The sequence below is a fragment of the Mya arenaria genome, chromosome 14 (genome assembly GCF_026914265.1).
Source record: "Mya arenaria isolate MELC-2E11 chromosome 14, ASM2691426v1".
In the NCBI taxonomy this organism is placed as follows: Eukaryota; Metazoa; Mollusca; class Bivalvia; order Myida; family Myidae; genus Mya; species Mya arenaria.
In genome coordinates, this window is record NC_069135.1 from 52,612,230 (window position 1) to 52,629,875 (window position 17,646).

The 17,646-nt window shown below is 34.5% G+C and overlaps 1 protein-coding gene across 2 annotated transcripts in view; it reads right to left on the minus strand.

Annotated features, from left to right (window-relative positions):
• Positions 1–1,079: 1,079 nt before the first annotated feature.
• LOC128216986 (titin homolog) overlaps positions 1,080–17,646 on the minus strand; it is a 31,051-nt gene continuing 14,484 nt past the window's right edge. For both annotated transcript variants that reach the window (XM_052923761.1, XM_052923760.1), the window contains exon 4: positions 1,080–11,278. In XM_052923761.1, the coding sequence (XP_052779721.1) occupies positions 8,163–11,278 (3,116 nt within the window). In that variant the 3' untranslated portion in view covers positions 1,080–8,162. The remainder of the gene's footprint in view (positions 11,279–17,646) is intronic.

Genomic DNA, 17,646 nt, shown 5'->3' on the forward strand with positions numbered 1-17,646 from the left:
CAGGGCAGCGCCCTTGTGGGGGCCAAGGGGGCGAAGCCCCCTGAAGCTCATGGGGTTTAAGCATTTTAAGAGCCTTAAATTGCATTTAATTACCACATTGTCGTGCAAATCATAACATTTTGTTGTACATGAAGCACAAGATATTAATAGCAAATTGTTATTCTGTTGACGAAATTCATTGTATATGGACTAGTATATAAATAAAAAAATATTGCAAAAAATGTGACATAAACATCAATATGTTGATTTCAGTCTTATGCCTGCATACAATAAAAGAATACCTTTGTGAAATTATGAGATAAATTTAAAATAAATGGAAACTTTAAGAAATATACATTGTCAAACTAGGGCCATAACTTTCCTAATAGAAATTTGTCTACCTACTCTTTACTCCAGCCAACATATTAGAAGCCTTATCAAATGGGGTTTAATCCTATTTATTTGATTTCTGTTAATCTTTTTGACACTTTTTGAACTCTTAGAATGCTGCATTTATAGCAATTACAAATTGCGACAAAACCGAAAGCAAGTCTATTTTAGCACGTAAACGTCATTACGAAATTTGCATATCACGTGACTTTCCGACAACATAAAATTCTACGATTTGCATATTTAAAACTAACACGATAATTACGCAACAACAAGGCTGTTGAGCTAAGTATTAAAATTGTTTGCTAATAAGAGACATAACAGTTAAAGGATGTCATTGTTTATCCGTGAAAGCAATAAAATTCTGCAATAATTAGCGAGGTGTTGACTGGGCCGTGACTGCTTGCCCTAATTATCGGATTAATTTTTGTTGTCGCACCAGCAGATGCGCTTGATTTATGACAGTGACAGAATCGATTATCATGCAGGCCGCATGGTCACCACTTACGTCATTTTAAGAAAATATTTCAGAAAAAAATCGTTGTCGCCATAAATTCGCCAAATTTGAAAAGTTATCGCCACTTTTGCGATTTTGTCGCAAATGGCGACAAAGGCGATCGCCAGCGGGAACCCTGTAATAAATAACAGTATATACAGCTCCCTATTTCCCAAATAGTAAAGCTAAAAATTGAAGAAAAAACAAGACAAGGTAAATTTCAGCGTTTAATTTAGTCTAAGTCTACTCTAATATATATATTAACTCTGGTAAAAGACATGACCAATATACATAATGAACATGGTGATGGCTTACAAAACCATAAATAAAACAGTAAACGAATATGTTCTAAAACTATAAAACGGTAACAAACTATCAAAAAAGCATGATAATTACTAGCACAGCTTTGTACAAAAATAAAACAAGTTTATTTAGAGTAAGTGTTCAGAAAGAAAGTGAAAGCGGAATATATGAAATATTGAGATATACCAATTATCAAGGGAGATAATTCTAATCCATTCTAATTTCCCGAAGATTTTAAAGGGAGATAATTCAAATACGTTTCGATTTCTAAAACAATATATCCTTTACATCAAGTATTGATATATATATATATAAATATATATACGAATCATCAAGGGAGATAATTTTAATATGTTCTGATTTCTCAAAAAATCTTAAGTCCTTAATATTGTTATATTTCAATTATCAAGAGAGATAATTCAAATCCGTTTCGATTCCTCAAACAATCTAAGGTCCCTTATATTAAATATTGATATATTTATGAATTACCAAGGGAGATAATTTAAATATCTTCTGATTTCTCACACAAACATAAGTCTTTTATAAAACAATATCAAACTCAACATACTGTTTTTGAATATTTAAACAGTTTTTTAAAGCTGCACTCTCAGAGTGAAAATTTTGACAACTTTTTGATTATTTGTCTTAGAATAAGTCAATTTTTGCGTGAAGATCTGAAAACTGGTGATATAAGACTTCTGACCAAAAATCTGATCGCTGGTTTCATATAAATGTTCGAAATTGAAGTTTTAAGTAAAGCCCTAGTAACGCATTTAGCCATAAACATCAATTTTCGATCAATTATATGAAAAGATGAGATCTGATTTTCTTCAGAGTTGTGTCCCTGGTTTCCAGACATTTATGCAAAAATTGGCTTATCCCTAGACATAAAATAAAATAAACTTTTTCAAAACAATCAGTCTGTAAAAGTGCAATTTTGTTCTTTCTGGCATTTACTTCATGACATCAAAGCGGCACAACTCTGTAATAACCAAGTCAGAGAATGTTACACACAACACTAACTTTTTAATAAACTTAATGCATTATAATGTGCCAATTATCTTCTGCAGAAGACTTTGTTTGAAAATTATACAACCTGGAAATCATGAAAAATAAAACTTGTGAGCCTAATAAACAAAGAAATCATGAAATCTAAGAGTAGTTTAAATGCTGTAAGGCTGGATGTTAACTTTAAGAACAAAGCCCCCCGAAACAAAACCCAAAGCTCATCTGTTTCTTTACTCAATCAAAGGGTAATAATCCACTATCATCGAAGCCAGAGTTATGGGGTCTATTCAATAACCAACTTAGATCTAACTTAAGTTTAATAGTAAAATCTGAGTGTCTTGATTGGACTGTAAAAATAGCTAGCCAATAGATTGAATGGAATCACTGATGCGTATCTAAGGATACGAATAATATTGAATACTGTCCCTCAGCCCATTGTCTCTTGAACATGTTTACCAAATTTCATATTAATATCTCAAACATTTTTTATTCATGGCTAAGGTTTAAGCTTTTGTGCGCTGCCGACAACAACACCAAAAGCTATGACAACATCTCAACTTTTTCCAGACAAACAAAATAGCAGATCAAATATTTTTACATTCTTTATCATTTAAAGGTTTAACAACACGATCTCCCACCTATGTTTACTTGAATACAATAATAATAGGGAGTTTGTGAAACACTTATTGTATGGGTACACACAAGTGTGAGCAGAATATGGTAATAAGCCTTTACAAAAAAGCTCTGTTTCTCTTTTTTAACGATTGCATACTTTGATGTTAATTTCAATATCATTGATACCGGTTTGCAAATAGGCTGAAACAGATTTTAAGCCATTCACAAGAACTGTTACATGAGTACTTTGCTTCCAGCATGATCATGGAAGTAGAACATGTTCAGATTTCCATTGACGCTGAACAACAATGGTCAGGCACCGAGATTGAATAAAACTGAGATCATTTTTTAATTAGGAGAATCAAATGAAGGTCTTTAAACTTATATTTTAATGAATCAAGAAACAATGTCTGACAAAAGCTGATGCTCTCAAAAGGCAAGACAAACGCTGGTTGTTAATGTTTCAACGAAGAAAGAAATTTATAATAGCCTGAAAGCAAAAAAGAGTCAGGACTGTATATCTTTTGGTGCATTTACTTTAAAGTTAGGATTGTATAATTTTTCGTACATATAACAAAATTCAGACTTGTGCTTGAAAATCAGAATTCCTCGGACTGTTTTATTTCAAAGTAATTCTGATTTTAGGATAAAGGAATCTTGGAAATCTGTATAGCCAAAAATTAATATTTTGTTGTTTCCAATTTCAAAGTTTATAGGGTTACCAGGAAGGTTTGGACTTATTTTAGTTAAACGCAATTCAAAATAGTGCCATTTCGTCTAGGTTAACGTTAACTAGATCACTTAACTAAATATATACTGGTAGGTGTCTTTTCGAATAAAAAACTACCAAAAACTTGAAACAATGAAAGATTGCAATTTAGGAATTTTTGTTTGGGTAAGGGTTTAGGAAAGGTTGGGAAACAAAGAGAGATTGCAATTAAATCATTATGATTGGGTAACGGTTTAAAGTATGTCAAGAAACCGGAAACGAAATAGGCCAATTGTCCAGAAATTTGTTAAAGTTAACAAAGTAATTAACGACATCGATGTTAACTTTAAAACGTCAAATAGTTGATAATGTGCTTAATAGGAATAAAACATGTCCAGCTTAAACAGCGCTGTCAAAGGTTGATACAAATAGTACAAAAACGACTTACAGGTTAACAATGATAATGTTAACAATTTTGTTAACTTTAACAAAGTTTTTAACAATTGGTTTTCTTTGACCTTTGAACAGACCAGCTAAAAATTTGGATACATAGTAGAGACTGTAGTAACAGCTTTATCACAGTCTTTCACCCTTTTGAAGTTGACAAAAGAACTTAAGAAATTTTGAAATTTGTTTACAATAACTAAATAGACACAGAATAAAGATGTATATAAGTTCACAAAAATAACTTTTACCCATATGTGGTTAAACACAGATTTTATGATCTTTTAAGATGTACTTAGCCGAATGAGAATTTTAAAATATGTGTATCCGTCAAGATAACCAGTTCAAAATTATTTCAATAAAAAAAATACAAACACCCAGGCCCTCTTATGAATGAATGTCTGAAAATGTCTCTTAAGATGTATAATATAAATTCAATATTAAGTGTCACATTGTCAAATGAACATATTATTTACATGTTCAAATAAACTGTCTTTTAAAATTAGCAGTCAAAATATGAGTCGATTGTACATAACTTTTATAAAGTTAACAACATGGTTTACGACATTGTTGTTAACTTTTAAATACTTGATGATATGCTCAAATAATGAGAGATAAAACAAGTACTGCTAAAACAGTTGTCTCAAATATTGTTAGACCTACTGCAGATCACAAGTGTATCTGTTAAATTTCCTGAGCAGTATTTGAAAGCAAACAACGATGACGTTTACTTCAACAAAGCTCTGAACAATCGGACCATTTTTTAAAAATACAACCATTTTATGTAATGATCAAAAATCATTCATAGATTTTCTTATATAATACCTGTCCCTTTACATTTGAATCGAAAGTATGTATGATAAGCTGGTTGATGAAATCTGGCAATGATTAATTAAACATTCATCGAGTTGTTCCAACAAGAGTGCTACGGAGTGAATGCAAACGTTAATATATTGTGATTCTTTAGTAAAACAAGGGTTGTAACTTGACAATTATTAAAGCAAAAGTTAATGGCCTTACTACACATATGCATATTGTCTCTGGAAACATGTGTACCAAGTTTCATTCAAATTAGAGTATAATGGCTCATATTAGAGAATATGGCTCAGCTTCAACTTTTTGCATCAAGATGACAACGACAAGACGAAGGCTACCACAATACCCAGACTTTTTTTCTTTAAAAGAAACAGTACACAACCTTAATCATTAAATACAAAACAGGACCCCATTTTAATAAGATATCTAAGTCATAAGCTTTACGCTGCTAAAGAGTGCCTGTTGACACCCATAAAGTAAGAGAAAGAATCTTTGCGATAAATGTCCTAACAATACTCTTACTGAAAAGCAGTTCGTGCCATAGACAGAGTTAAGCCTGCATATATTCGATATGAAACCTTATGATCGTTATTGAAACTGGGACCTGGTTTTCTTGAATTGCCCTCATTTTTTGGCACACATTTAATGAGAAAGAATTATGTAAGTAACAGTAAAAGATCATAAAAAGTGTCTTGAATTTTTTCAGATTTTTTTGTAAAATAATTATATACAATACACAATATAATAATACACAACAAGATGTGATAAATATTTTTGTCTTAAACATGAATTTAAACAACACGAACATCGTCAATCATGATAAAATCAACAATATCGAAGAACATTACGATATGGATGCATTTATTTCTTTACAACCGAAACAGGAGAACAAATTTACAAAGTGGTTTAAGCAATAACATAATTAAATAAATAAACTCATTTATAAAACATGTATATTCAGAGTTTGATCGATAAAAATATGCCAATAAAATTGTTACAACACTAAAATGGTTTCATTATAAAATTTGTACAAGTAAAAACATCAACGTAGCGCTCTACACTTTTATATATTTTGTAGTAATAAAAAACAAATTCACATGAAAAGCAGCATTATTAACAATTATATGGCATTTTAATGTACAACTTTGGTAAAACAAACATATTTATTTACAACAGAAATCTAATTATTCATAAAACACACTTGCACCAGGTAACATATTTAAATGTAACAAAAAATACTTTGTTCTGTTAATAATACATTTTTGTCTGCACAAAAATTTCTAACCTAATTTACACTGTACAATTAACTACAAAATGTTTCTTTTATAACACTTGCACACTTAAAACAAAAACACTTAAGTACTGATGCGGTACTTTTTGTTCGTATTGCTTATAAATTTACACTTATATTTTAACATTCAAAACAAGTAACAATACTTATAAATTTGACAAGTGTTTTACGTTTTCAGTCTCGTGTATTAGTACATGTAAGTTTAGATTTATTATATATATACAGTACATATATATAGGACAGTTTGTATGACAGACAAATATAAGAGAGATTACAAAACACAGTGACCTTGTTTGTGTGGCTACACTTAAACAGATCGTGAACCACAATGTGTATGTCTCCTTGCAAGTGTAGCTACACATACAAAGATTGTGAACCACAATGTGTACGACTCCTTGTAAGTGTAACTACATATACACAGATTGTGAACCACAATGTGTACGTCTCCTTGCAAGTGTAGCTACATATACACAGATTGTGAACCACTATGTGTATGTCTCCTTGCAAGTGTAGCTACACATACAAAGATTGTGAACCACTTTGTGTATGTCTCCTTAAAAGTGTAGCTACATATACACAGATTGTGAACCACAATGTGTACTTCTCCTTGTAAGTGTAGCTACACATACACAGATCGTGAACCACTATGTGTATGTCTCCTTGCAAGTGTAGCTACACATACAAAGATTGTGAACCACTATGTGTATGTCTCCTTGCAAGTGTAGCTAAACATACACAGATTGTGAACCACTATGTGTATGTCTCCTTACAAGTGTAGCTACATATACACAGATTGTGAACCACTATGTGTATGTCTCCTTGCAAGTGTAGCTACATATACACAGATTGTGAACCACAATGTGTACGTCTCCTTGTAAGTGTAGCTACACATACACAGATCGTGAACCACTATGTGTATGTCTCCTTGCAAGTGTAGCTACACATACAAAGATTGTGAACCACAATGTGTATGTCTCCTTGGAAGTGTAGCTACATATACAAAGATTGTGAACCACAATGTGTATGTCTCCTTGTAAGTGTAGCTACACATACACAGATTGTGAACCACAATGTGTACGTCTACTTGTAAGTGCAGCTACATATACACACCTTGTAAGTGTAGCTACACATACACAGATTGAGAACAGATTGCAAACCACACTGTGTACGTGACCTTGTATGTAAACATTCACAAATGTAAGTTGCAGCTCAGTTAAAAAATAGTTTGCAAAATTCTCTTTTCAATGTAAGCTGACAATTAAAAGTCATTTCCCTTGTGGGTTTTTTTAAATGCCATTTTAGAGTTGTTTAGTGTACACAAACTATGAGGATGTAACCCTTATATAGTAGATCACTCAAACTCGTACAAGTAGTGATTCACAATCTCTCTATTTTCTCACAAAAACCGTACTTCTATTAAAATCACTGAGATCACACTTTACTGACCATGGTAAAAGATTTTGGACCAATATCCAAACTTTCTTTCAATATACTTTTTAGTAAAACATGACTTTTTATGCCTTTTGCTAGGCATTTTTGGTGTGTTATGGTTTTTTAATTCAAGGGAGATAATCCAAACAAGCTTTACACAATTGGCTTGAAGAGAGTTACATTCCCTAATCAAAATTAACAAATTTCACAATCACACACATTGAATACATAAATTTGTTCAATATATTAAGTAAGAAAAACAAACAAGTTTTTTTAACAAAACACTAACAGCGATACTTAAGTATTTGCTTAATACTTATGAACATAAATGCTCAACTTGATAAGTCATCAATATAACAACCAACTACAGAGGCATAAAAAATAGGTTTGTTCTTGGTTACCAAATTCGACCAAATATGGCATTTGCTAATTTCACAACAAGATTGTTTTTCAGCATCAGACAGTGCAGAAGTTCTTTTTTCCATATGACAATTAAAAATGCCCTTTGTCAGTAATTTAATATGCCTTATATATCAAAAATACACAAAAAAAACCCACCTACCGACCATAATCTTTTTGAGCATATAACCAGAAACAAACCTTTTTTTTAGGCCAGCCTTAAAACACAAGGTTACAGTTATTTTTTACATATATAGCTGCATTACTAAAGCACATTGATTTCAAAAGTATTTGTTCATCATGTTATACAACATAGAGCTATGATGCCTGTATGGGTCTTGTAGCTGTGATTCCGCAGATCCTACGTTTGGACGTGGAACGGACATTAAGTCCCGCTGCTGGCTGACAGGATTTGTAGAATGCGCTGCCAACTTTGACGATGCAGCAGCAGCAGAATAGTTCTTATCGTTCATATTCATGAATGGATAGCCAGGATTCTGCGGGTAGAAACCACGATGGGCTGCCGCATATTCTCTACCAAACATTGAATGCTGGGATGGCATTCCAGGTAAAAACGGGTTAGCGGCATTGTCTGAGATATGCTGTGTATGATACATGGGATCGCGTGAATAGAATTTGTCACTAGAATAAAATTTCTCCAAATTGAATGAACTATTTACACCGAACATGTCCGACCCTGTTGAGGTTGGTGGTAAAGTACGATAATCCGAAACACTTGAACCAGTCTGCCTGTATCGTTCGTCTAGTGTTTTCTGACTGGTACTATGGGCGCTACGGGTATAATCCACTGGTAAAGATGGTGGGAAATAGCTTCCCAGGTCAAACCTATCAAACTGGAAAGTGTCATGGGGTATCTCCGGCCTCTGAGTGTGGGAGGGTGGGGCAGCTAATCCCGTGAACATATTCCGCTCAGCCGCCCGAGATGGATCAAACATAAACTCCCGTCCAGGTAGGTATGTGTCTTTACCGAACAATGAGGAAGATGTCGAACCCGGTTGTTGCTGAAGGTAGGTTGGATGAGCCCAATGCGCCGGCCGCACATCTTGTCCAGCCCATGAACTATGGAAAGGATTTCTTGCCATTGATCCCGCAACTCCTGTTGCTCCCGGAAATACGTCGTCCCTACCTGGTACTGGCCTTAATAGTGGGGAGGAGCTATTATGCTGAGGCAGAGGCCCTTCAGCAATTCTGTGTAAGTTTTGAAGATTGCGATCATAAGGTGTGGGAAGCCGTTGTGTCTCTGCGAACCTCATAAAGTTAGTGGCAGGATTTGAAGGACTCGGCGGCTTGTTTGATTCTGGTTGTCGAAGAATAGTCTCCCTAGTAGGAGCTACTAAAGGTGGATTATAAGGCTCTAGAGGATTTTGTGAAGTAAATTGCGAATCATACGACGGCACACCCTGGATTCTGTCTGAGGAACGATTATGTGCACTCTCGCTTCTTGGTACATAATCTGGCGGTACTCTTTCTGGCGACATCATCTCCATGCGTTTGATTGACAGGTCAGCGGGCGGAGATTGCATCTGAAGGCTTGAGTCAGTCTGATTTGAATTGAGCGATGATGGTACTCCGCTGTCACTTTGTGGATTCTCCACGATTTTACCTGGGGTCTTACTTTCCTCAACGCTATTCATTCTGGTAATCTCAGGTACTGAGTTACACTGTATTTCTTCAAAGAATCTACCAACATAATCCTTATCAACTTCAGGCATTGAACTTTCATCTGTGTTTTCATCATTAGTTTGTCCCTGGACTGGATTTTTTATAATACGGTCGGTGGTTTGACGTGGTTCAATGCTTCGAGGTTCAATGCTGCGAGATTCTTGGTATTCATGTGTGGCGGGTGTAGTAGGAACGCTAACGTGAGATGGGGTATGCGGAACACTGCTATGGTGACTTTGGTGCGATAATGGATTATCTTGGTGTGATAATGGATTATCAGGGTGTGATAATGGATTATCTGGATGAGATAATGGATTATCATATTCATTATTAACAGAATCGTTCCTATACGGATTAACTGACGCGGGAGTCCCAACGCTATGAATATGCTCATGTTCGTTATTAACAGAATCGTTTCTATACGGATTAACTGAAGCGGGAGTCCCAACGCTATGAATATGCTCAAGTTCGTTATTCACAGAATCGTTCCTGTACGGATTAACCGATGCGGGTGTTCCAACGCTATGAATATGCTCTTTGGGTGTGGAGGTGTCGACAGAATGAACATGATCACTCACAGTCTTAACGCTATCATCAATTTCACGCGAGCTTTCAAAGTCCCTTGAGATCTCACGAGAGATTTCTCTCGAAGATTCGAAGTCTCTAACTCTCTCGTTACTCATTGCTGAAATATTGAAGTCCTCATTTTCGGGCCCTGACTCTATGTCACCATCTTCACTATCATACATAGGGGGTGGTCTTGGAGCAGGAGGGGGTTTCAGATCTTCATCAAAATCTGACCCAATGTCACTACTTTCACTACTACTTGTTCGCTTTTCATCACTTTTATCAAGAATTTTAGCTTTACTCAACCCACTTTCGTCATTTTCACTCTTCAATTCTTCACTCTCATTTTGCTTCTCACTTAATTCAACAGTAAACTCCTTCACAACATTAGTATTGCTATCCGAAACATTACCAGTTCTAAACTGATCAGCAATACTATCCTTACTATCCCCAAAGAGTTCGCTACTTTCCACTTCACTATAGTTAATTGTAGCATCACCATTTTCCGGCTCAATGTCTTTTTCCAACAGTGCCTGTTTCTCAGCTTTGGATTTACGCCCTCTTTTCTTCGGCACTTTCTCCTGTTTATCCCCAGTATTCCCAGAATTATCTTTCTTAGGCTTCCTTCCTCTCTTCTTCTTAACAGGCATCTCCTCTTCCTCATCATCATCATCGTCATCATCATCATCATCAACTTTAATACTTTTTGGAGACTTTCCTCTCTTTCCTTTGGGAGATCTTCCTCGTTTTCCAGTTTTCTTCTTCTCAGCCTTTTTACCGGTTTCTTTTTGCACTTCCTCCTCCTCTTCCACCTCTTCATCAACACCTTTCTCCTTCTTTTCATCTTCATTTGCTTCCTCAGTTTTGTCTGCTTCTGGTTCTATCTCACTTTTCCTTTTTCTACCTCTTTTTCTAGGCTTTTTAGCATCAGAAACTTCAGGTTCTTTGACTTCTTTCTCTGGTTTTTCAGGCTTTTCAACTTTAGGTTTAGGTTTTGGTCCTGGTTTTTTGCGTTCTTTCTTAGGTTTTTCCACTACCTCTTTCTTTGGTTTACCTTCAGCTTGAGGTAGCTCTATGTCTGGCAGTAGATTGGTATCGATGCGAGGGAGAGGCGGCTTGTCTTTGTCGTAACCTTTCCGCAACAATCCTGAAACGAGAATGACAAAGATGGAGGTTAAATAAAATTGATAACATGATTTTTCAGCTGTTTAAAGGATAATCAGATTTTTTGGCAGTCATTGAAATTAGACTTATAACTGAAAAAAACAAAACAAATTCTAACCCCAAGCACCAATTTTGTGCTATATAAAGCTCTACTATATAAAATCCAGAATTAATTTTACCAGTGTAGGGCTTGGGTACATTTCGTCCTTAATTATCAAACAACCTTTATAACATCAAATAAAAGATATTGGATTTTTTTAACAAATGGTCAATTATTTAACTTAGATGAATACCAAATGGAACAAGAGTGTCTGGCTGGGATGAAAATTAAGTCCATTGGGAGCTTACATAATTATGTTGAAAGAAAACTCTTTTAAAGGGACTGTTCACCAGATTGGCACACAAAAAAAATTAATTCTGTAACAAATCTCAGGACAATTATCTAATAGAATGTTACGCTTTGATATCATAATTGTAAAAAAAGTACCAAAATGTAAAAAAAAATTGTGTCGGAGACCGGGTTCGAACCCGTGTCGCCAAAATTGAAATCTAGCATCATATTCACTGAGCTACAACGGCTTACTCTAATAGGGTGACATAATTAAGCTATACACCTTCCTTGGTAATATCACTAGCCAATCATGCATAAGGAATGAATTTTACCTGGTAGACATACCCAGTAATCATTTTGAATGGAAAAATATGAAATAACTGCTAAACTTAAATAAATTGTAAACTATGTGGTACTTCAGTTAGTAAGTTTCAATGCATTGTACACATTGATGATAAGTTTATGTCAGTTTTCGACAATTTTCTTTTTTTTCTTCGCTATTTTATCATACGGAGTACAGCCCCTTTAATTTATAACTAAAACCATCTGCACTTTGACCTAAGTGTGTGGGTGTGTGTGTGTTTAATATGTAGTTTACAATCTTGAAAGCTTTACATGTAAGATTACTTTAACACCATTCTCCAATAACTGTCTAAAGGCCCGGTCACACCGCAAGAACTTTGCTGGAGCGTTCCTGGAGCGGTGAAAAAAAATCATCACCGCTCGTTACCGTTCACCAGAAGTTGGCCCCCGTTAAGGCAACGCCGTATACGCTCGGCCACCGCTTATGGTCCTTCCTACCGCTCTGAAAGTTTTGTGCTGCACAAAATATTGCGAGCAGTGAGGAGCGGGCAATTTTCCGCTCCGGCAAAGTTCACCACCGTTCCAACAACGCCCAGTCAAGGTTTGGCACCGCTAGACGCAAGTTCGTGGACGCTTGGGTCCGCTAGGCCAACGCAGAAATCTTGAACGCTGGACCACCGCTGCTTCACCAGCTTTGCCCGGGCGGTGATTAAACGTTGCACAAACTTTGGTGGAGCGGTTGTAAGCGTTTTACGAGCGGACACGGGATTGCTGGAACGGTGTCGGGCGTTGAAGCAGCGATCCATTGCGGTGATGAACTTTGGTTTGGCGTTGGTATGGAGGTGTCGGAGCGGGACCAGAATAAACCAACGCTCGCTACCGTTAAGCCAACGCTATAGCAACGCCGGCTTCAGCGGTTCACCGCTAAGGCAACGCCCTTGTTTTCGATGTTTTTCCCATTTTGTGCGCGGTGACGAGCGTTGTCGAAATTCGGTCCCCTCTCCCTACCGTTCAAGGAACGCTCCAACAAAGTTCGGGCGGTGTGACCGGGCCTTTACATAAAGACCTATAGAAAATTTAAAAAGCCTACCTACCCTACCTGTTATTGAAAAAGATGTAATGCTAACCACCAAACCATTTTTTTCACTTGTAATAATTTCAATATTGCACTAGGTGGAATACTAAGAACTTTGTTGCAGTAAAAATGTTGTTTACTTGATTGTTGTTCACTTTCAAAGCAAAATAACTTTCCATGTGCTCATATATTATAATATAACAAGTATAGCTGAAAATATTGTCTTAAATCTTATTTGAAATACAACAGATCACAAGTGTAGAACTATTATTGGAGAGTGGGGAAGCTTTGAAAGTTAGCAATGATGGCTTTAACAACATTGTTAATTTTTTCAAAGATCTGAACTATCGGACAACTATCTTTTAAATATTTAAAGGATTTCAAGATTTTATGATTCTTCTCAAAGGCTGAACATTTCCTGAAGAAAGTTCTTGATAATGATGGTTCTTTAAAGATGCAATATCACTCCCAGATAAGATTTAACACATTTAACACAATTGTTTTTATATACCAAAAAGGATGAACAGATGTCAAAAACAATGATGCTTAAGAAGGATACCGAGTTTAATATACAAGAAAAATGCAGAAAATACTGTATTGCTACCTTATTAGACCATTGTAGATTGCAGTAAATCTTTTAGCATTCACCAATCATTTAATATTTTTGCTATTGTTAATAGCAATTAATATTTTCCATAAATGCATTCTTTAGTAACAAGTTGAGGGTGTATCACTCAAAATGTATGTTTGTTTTACATGTGTATTGATTTTGAATAAGTGTGTCACTTTATAGGGGCTGTACTCTGTATGATGAAATAGCGAAAAAAAGAAGAAAATTGTCAAAAAGTGACATAAACTTGGTATGGATGTGTACAATTCATTGATTAACTTACTAACTGAGGTACCACATAGTTTACAATTCATTTATTTTTCCATTTTTTTCGTAAGTCTCCATTAAAAAAGATTACTAGGTATGTCTACCTAGTAGAAACTAGGTATGTCTACCTAGTAGAACTCATTCCTTATGCGTGATTGGCTGGTCGATGTTATCATGTGAATTACCAAGTTAGGTTTATAGCTTAAAAATTCCAACCTCTTAGAGTGAGCCTTCGTAGCACAGTGGATATAATTTTGGTGACACTGATTCCATTTTTTTTTTTAATTTTGGTATTTTTTTTACAATTATGATATCAAAGATTAAAACATTTTAATAAATAATTGTCCTGAGATTCGTTACAGAAAAAAACTTTTTTTGGTGCCAATCTGGTGTACAGTCCCTTTAAATGTTTTGTATTTATTGAATAATGGTTAAAGAGTGTTAGTGTGTACTTTCAAAAATAAATGGTTTGATGCAACCAGTCATTTTGTGTAAGTACATATTAACAATCTATAAGTTTTTTGTGGTTTACATTATATTGTGTAAATTACCCACTAACTGGGCCAGCCAATGTTTATATCTACCACTTCACCTGATAAAAACCAATAACAGCTGACTGCTGTTTTACTGAAATACATGTATATTAAACTTGAGCAATACTGCTTTCTCTATTGACAAAATATAATGTGGAACACTAAATTATTAAAACACTCTTGCAGCATTATTCAATCAAGGATTTATATTCAATCTTTAAACAATTGACAGCTGAACAAGCAACGAGCGAGGCATAATAGTATGGATCAATAACTACTTGTCTTGTATGTTATTCATCCCATGTGATTGATAAGCCCGTACTTTTCCTAGGTTATAAAAATCATTACTTTTCAAAAATGATAAAATCACAGACAATAGATTGATTTAACAATTCTAAACTTCATGTATCGTTTTTAGTTCATGTTTTACAATACAAATGAATTTATTCCAAAGGAGCCCTCAGCCACCATAGGGAAAAGTTTGTTTTAAATAGTTTGTTAAACATAAACTATAACCTGCTTATAGTTTATCGCTAAAACTCAGAAAAGCAGATCATTTAGAATGACGTCACGGCCCATTACATAATTGATTAAGTCATGTACGCCAGTTACCAAAATAGAGTGCACAAATTAGCCGACTCTGATTGGCCTATTTGAAGCAGCAAACTATAAGTGAGTTAGTTCTAATATATATCTACTTTTGAAGTCTGACAGCCCTTTTTCAACATGTCAGACAAATGCCTAAATTAAGGTTTAAAGTGATAATTTGACGAAATGAACAAAATACCACAATGGAGCTTCAGTAACAGCAGGAATAAATTTGTTTTATTCGTGATACACATTCAATTTCTTGCTTGTAGTTGAAGTGACAGTGTGTGTTTTTCCTGACCAATTTTAATGTCGAAATTCATCCCTAATCCCTAGATGCTTAGACATACTTTTTTCCCCCAGTTATTAAAATAAAATTCCTTATTCTATTGTCTGAAGAAAATAAAAAAAATAAAAACTGCACCCAAACCGCCTCTGTATGAAAGAATTGATGTTTTCTGTTAGAAGAAGACTTAATCAAAATGGAAAAGCCCCCGCCCAATTCCCAAAATGGTAGAATAAAAACCTGAGTGAACATTGAAGATTGGTCCACCCTTGACTATGTATAAAAAATTGACTATTCGATTAAAATGGACACGACAGATGGTCGGACGGACGGACGCACAGACATGAGAAGAATTCCTACTAAGCATTCGGGGACCACCCAGGTTTACCAATCATACAAAACAATGCCCTTTATATTTCAAATATTAATTGAATTGTAATTGAATGAACTTTAAGTTAAACCAAACATGTTTCATAATTAACACAATAACATCATCCACATCACTGTTCAAAGTGATGGGTTTTTTCAAACCCTAATCAATACAAATTCAGCAGTTAATAAAATAAACTCCACCATAGGACAATGACAGATCTCCAAGCTGTTAAACAGACTGCTTGTATGTATACAGAAATAAACAATGATCAGTCTGTCTGCCGTAAAACCCCAATAATAAGGTATGACCTATATCTTTCTTTATCTTCACAACATCTCCATTCTGTATGCATCCTGTTGACAACATCTTGTATCAGAAAAAATAAGAAACTCATACAAAAAAATATATTTTGCTTGTCTAAATATATTGATTAAAATTCATCGTTTCCGGACATGCAAAAAAAATATGCGTAACCATGCCCATTGACTTTCTATAATCGAGCTCGACCAGACTATTTATTATTACAGCCATGAATGAAACCAATAATTTATAACTTAAAGGTTTGTTCAAATACAAAACACACATGATTAATATTGATCACACATCCGCGGGAAGTGATCAATATGTAAAATGCAATTTCATCTTCCCAACGTGGTAACAACATGTTTAATTTAACCTTCTACAACAGCCGCAGAAGTATGAATGCTTTCACACACTGCAATTAATAAGCATTACAAGCACCACAGTTGTAGATTAAAGGTACACCCTCTCATGTTTCATAGGGAAAAAAATAATAATTTGTGCGAAATGTCAACAAACTGCTTGTTACATTTGAATTTCCTTGCTAGAGGTGCTTTTATTGGTAAAAAGAATTCTACCTCAGATCTATATATATATACATTATATATATAATGCACTTTGGTAACTTAGCAACTACTTATTTTTAAACTAATCATTATGTACTGCTACAAAAAAAACAAGGTAAACCTGTCTACTGCTGTAAAGTGATACTCTTATTTAAAATCAATACATACACACGTATAACAAACATAAATTTAGAGTGATAAACCTTAAACTACTTACTAAATAATGCATTTATGGAAAATATTAATAAGTTTTTAACCATGTATTTAATTGCTGAAAACACACAAATATTAAATGACTGGTCGGTCCTAAAAGATTTAGAGTGATCAACTATCATCTCATAAGGTAGAATACAGTGTTTTCTGCACCTTTCTTACAAATTTAACACAGTATCCTTTATAAGAACTATTGTTTTGATACTCATCCTTTTCGGTAAATCAAACCTATTGTATAAATTGTGGTACATCTTATTTGGGAATAAGAGTGCATCTTAAAAATTGCTCTTTTGTTAAATTCTTAATAAGCCTTTTGATCACATCAAAGATGACAATTTCATGTAAACTGTATTAACTTTTATTGTTTATGAATGATATAAGGGCCCATAGGGATTGGCCAAACCCCATGGTCTCTATTAAGGGCGAAATAAAAGGGTTCCTTGCGGCCTCAGAAAGTAAAAATAGTTATTTTTTCTTAAATATTTAAAAATGATGAAAGATACTCTTATTTGCCTAAGGGTCATGGCGACGGTATTGATAATCAATTGATTTTAGGCTTGAAGTAATGAAATCCTGTTCAAATAGGTATTGATCAGTAACTGTTTGTAAATTTGTTCGTAATAATTTTAACATATAAAATACCTCAGTTTTAACATATTTTTTACAGTAGTTGAAATTACAACAAGCCCTGCACTGGTAAAGTGTCTTCCGGGCTTGCTCAAATTCTGCATTTTATATAGCAGGGCATGTTCAAAAATTTGATGCCAGCAATAGTATAAGAATTTGTGCTTGTTCATCCAAAATCTTATTTCCATGACTGATTTTTAAAAAAAGTTTTGCCAGCATGAATTCTGCGAGAAAGTGCCTTTAATAATTCAAAAATTAAGCCTCTGCACTTTGCAACAA